The sequence below is a fragment of the Loa loa genome, assembly GCF_000183805.2.
Source record: "Loa loa unplaced genomic scaffold supercont3.2, whole genome shotgun sequence".
NCBI lineage: Eukaryota > Metazoa > Nematoda > Chromadorea > Rhabditida > Onchocercidae > Loa > Loa loa.
The window spans coordinates 1,139,181-1,143,888 of NW_018108182.1; the positions used below are offsets into that span (position 1 = coordinate 1,139,181).

General features: G+C 23.0%; 2 protein-coding genes across 2 annotated transcripts; both read right to left on the reverse strand.

Moving 5' to 3' along the window:
• Positions 1–320: 320 nt before the first annotated feature.
• Positions 321–1,013, reverse strand: LOAG_12767 (hypothetical protein; the record flags this gene model as incomplete). Its single annotated transcript, XM_003148279.1, has 2 exons — positions 321–478; positions 939–1,013. Coding segments are annotated over 2 exons (233 nt in total), but the record flags the coding sequence as incomplete, so codon positions are not given.
• A 2,169-nt stretch (positions 1,014–3,182) lies between these two features.
• Positions 3,183–4,467, reverse strand: LOAG_12768 (hypothetical protein; the record flags this gene model as incomplete). Its single annotated transcript, XM_003148280.1, has 3 exons — positions 3,183–3,262; positions 3,890–4,140; positions 4,400–4,467. The coding sequence occupies 3 exons, from the start codon at positions 4,465–4,467 to the stop codon at positions 3,183–3,185; spliced, it is 399 nt and encodes a 132-aa protein (XP_003148328.1).
• Between the last annotated feature and the right edge of the window lie 241 nt (positions 4,468–4,708).

Here is a 4,708-nt window from a genome sequence, read left to right on the forward strand (position 1 = left end):
CTAAAATACTAAAATGAAATTATTATTAAATCTAAAATCTAAAATGAAATTATTATTAAATCTAAAATCTAAAATGAAATTATTATTAAATCTAAAATCTAAAATGAAATTATTTTTGCTCAAATTATTAAATATATTAATGAAATGCTTAAATAATCAACTCATAATCAATTTATCTGTTAAAGTGATATCGAATGATTTTATTTTCTGCTAAAGTGACTTAAGTTTGAGTGACGAATGATTTTATTTCAACTTTTCCTTTTTCATTAAAATTATTACTTCTGATTTTTTCAAATAAAAAACAAAGTTTATGAATAATCCTACCATAGTAAATATATGGTATAATGGCCAGTAAGACGATATTGTCTGCCCCAGACAAATCCCGCACGATCCACGCTTAAATATTCGATTATTTTCAGAATTGGATACGGTAAACCTTTTCTTAAACTTTTCGCCAATTCCATTTCCATTGAAAATACTGCAAAAAATTCTTCACTATCATATTAACAAATCTTTGATGCACATTATCTTAATTGTCAATTTGTGTTGAAATAAAATCTTATGGTATTAAAAAAAAAAAAAAATTGATCGATTACTTAATTTAAAGTGATATATTTTATAAATTTAAATCGATTATAATATTTATTCGACATTTTCTTATTTTTATATACTCCAAAAATAGGCTTATTGTAGAAATTTGTAAAAGTAAATGAAGCTTAAGTTTTGCTATGAATAGAATAGAATCTAAAAAATGAAAATTATGCATAAGTTCTTTTTTGGTGCTTAAATAGTTTAATCTTGAATGTGTCGCGAAATATTGATTAAAAACTATTTCTATAATATTTGTATTGCTACTGACAAAAAAAAAAAATTTTTTTTTCCAAACTGAATTGATTAATTTTGTTAATTTTGATAAATTAAACGAACGAATGGCAAACCGTTTAAAAATTCGAACCGTTCATTGTATTTCAAACCATCTAATGAATTGTGTTTTTTTTCAGATATTGGTACGCCTGAAGATAAAGAAATGAAACTAACTGTTAACTAATTTAATTAATTAACTTCAAAGGTTCATTGTTTGCGTGACATTTCGAATGCCTAAATAAAGCAAGTTTTTATTGAATAATGAAACTAATTAATTATTTATTATATTAGAAATAGTCTAAAAATGTAATTTGTAATTGGATGTAAAACAACAATAGTCAAAATTATTTTAATTAATTAATTTTAAAATAATAGTCTAAATATTGCAAAAAAATTTTCAATTACTATAGGCTTGTTCATTCTTGGTTGTCCTAATGACAAAATCAGGTAGATGAACTTTGCCACGATCCATTCTTGGCACAGTTTGATTTCATTTCATAATTTCATTTTGATCGAAATTTTTTTTTGCAAAAATTTAAAATGTACTTGTAAGAGTGACGTTAAGATGTTTAAGGCCCATACGTACACCAAGAATAGCGTCCAATTTATCAGTTGTAAATGCTCGATAAGATGAACAAATTCGAATACTTCCCTCATGCCAACTGGGATGATGGATACTTACTAAAATTTGATAAAATTAAAATCAACATCAGAAATCATTTACCCTCAAGAAAAAAAAAAGCTTAATTTTCTTGGTCATGTTTTAATTAATCATCAGGTCATTAATTGTTTGAATTAATTATAACTCATCAAAATTCTTCGATTATTTCAGTTATGTTTTTTAGTCTTAATTTAATCTTGCATCAAATTTAGATATAAAAACTAGAAAAAAGATTAAAAATGCTATATCAATTTTTCAGTTTTTTCATCATTTTTTTACTACATTTATTCGTTTACTGAAATAAGCTAACTTTCATTGGCTAATTTGAAGTTTCTTCCGATTAACTTAAAACATTCCGGAAAATTTAATGTGCATATGTCAAGTGAAATGTTATAGGAGAAATTAAATGTTATCGATCCGAAATTAGCCAATTGTTTTTTTCAGATTAAATGACGAAAAATAAATAATACAAATATATTTCGTTTCTTTTTCTTCAATCCATAAATGTTGTAATGATTTGTTGGAATTAGGCATTAAGAAGAAAAAGAATGAACAATTGATTTATTCTTGGATCAATAATAATTCATTAATAATAGAATGAATGCTATCAAATTTTAGAAAAAAATAATTTCAATAAATGAACAAATTCAATAAACAAATAAATAATTTAACATTTGTAAATGAACAAACATATTTGTTGCCAAAAATTTCTTATAATTAAAAACTTTGCTGTCACAATTAATGTTGCATATGTATGATTAGAAATGTTTGAAAATTATTTGTATGATTAAATTTTGAAATAACAAATGGAAAAAAAAAGGAAAAGAAACAAAAAGATAATTTTGATAAATTTATCAAATATTCCCAATTGTAAATAATTGTTTTAACTAATAATTTTATGATTGAAATAAGTTGGAGGAATTTTTCTATGAATTAAAGAAATTTAAAATGCTATCATAAGGGACATTTATTATTCAAATATAGAAATATTTGATTGAATTTTTAAATTTTTGATCAAATTACTTATTTTTCTGAAGCAATTTTTAGCATGTTTCTTACTGATATTCCACGAATTGTAAATTAATTAATAATTCAATTTGCTTAAATCCTGTACTGAAATAAAAATCTAAGATTTTATTGCTAATCATTTTAACATTTAGTTACAGCTTTCTTTTTTTTCCCTACAATTTGCTATCACTTATAAATTTTTAATTGTTTGTCATTCTTTTTCTTAAATTTTTCTTAAAATTATACAAGGCTTCTAAAGTTCAATTTTACTTTGATTAATCGTTCTTTCGTTTCCATTGCTTAATTAACAAATTAATTAAATGCAAAAAATTAGTTCTTATCAAGTTTTTTGCCTTTCGGATTAAATGTCTTCATGTAAATCAATTATTCGTTGCTTCAAAAATGAAATTTCTGGGGAAAAAAAGAAGAGAAAAAAAAGGATGAAAGATAAACGATAACTGAAGGAATCGCTATTGAAATCTCTATTTATTGCAAATCTTTCTTCGATAATTATCAAAATTATTAGCCCAAGTTCTAGCTATTTTAAAAAATATCATTAAAAAAAGTGACTACAAATATTTATTTCTTTAGATCCTTTCCCTCTTATCATTTAATGATGGAACGATAAAATGATGAGCAGATTTTTGATTCAAAACAAGATTTCAATAGATGAATATGAATGACGCAAAATGTTTATCATATTTAGAAATCTCATTAGTTCTAATGGACCTAAAATTTTACTAAGGCATTTCTTACATTTCATTTCATTTGATCAATTATGGAAAAATATACCAAAGGATTAGAAGGAAATGAATAGTTTTGGTAATAAATTCACAAATTTACTTTTTTTTTCAAAATTTAAAGTCTTTAATTTTAAATCTTTTAGTAATTTTATTAGCTTGAAAATTTGTATTTATGCAATGCTGATAGTGAATAAATGTATTTTATGAATGAACAGGTATGGTGGAGATATCGTATCACTTACAATTTTTTAAAAAAAAAAAGAAAAATATCAATATTAATTTTGTTCAATGATATAAAGCTAAAAATAAATATTTGTACATCTATTTTCGATTAACTCAAATCATCCGAATGTTTATAAACATATGCAGTATAAATATATCATTATAAAGGAGAAAGAAACATGACTTTGATCAATTTAACTGAACTACATTGAAATATTATTACCATGTGATTAATTATTATAATTAATTTAGCTCAATTAACGAATTTCAATCTGCTTACTGCATTGCAATACAATATATTCTTTAAAAAAAATCTTTCCTTGGAATTATAGTAAAGTGATTATTGTGTGAAAAATTCCTTAATGAGAATACAAATTAAATTCGAACTTACTTAAGACAATTGCGCCAACAGTAATGCTCAAAATGAATGCAATCGTTGATGCGATTCGATAATGTCGTACACCGGGAAGAATAATTAGAAAAGCTAGTAATGGTGTAATAAATATCGATGTTAGGATAACAATTTGTAAATCGAATATCACTGGTGTTCGATTATCACCAAACCAAGTTGGATCACCATTTTCCCGAAATGCATCGAACCAACCAATGCGTTGCATTTTGCAATCGTTGTTTGATTGGATGCTAAAAATATTGGGTACGAAACAATAGCAATAAGTAATACCAAGACAATAATAATAATAATAACGAAAATAATAATAATAATAATAATAATAATAATAATAATAATAATAATAATAATAATAATAATAATAATAATAATAATAACAATGATAATAATGATAAAAATGACAATAACGAGAAGAACAACAACAACAGCAACAATAAAGAAAAAGCACAGAAGTAACAAGCAAGTTTTAAAAATAGAGCAAAACGAATGAACGAATAAGTGGGTTTTATTGTTTGATGTAGACCGGTTGATTGTCCTGTTGATCGATCAGTTATTTTCATTTGTTCCAATGCTTAAAATATTCACTTATGTTAATCAATAAGACACTATTTGCATTTACAATTATTGGAATACAATTATAATCTTTATTATTATTATTGTTATTATTATTATTATTATTATTATTATTATTATTATTATTATTATTATTATTATTATTATTATTATTATTATTATTATTATTATTATTATTATTATTATTATTATTATTATTATTATTATTATTATTATTATTATTATTAT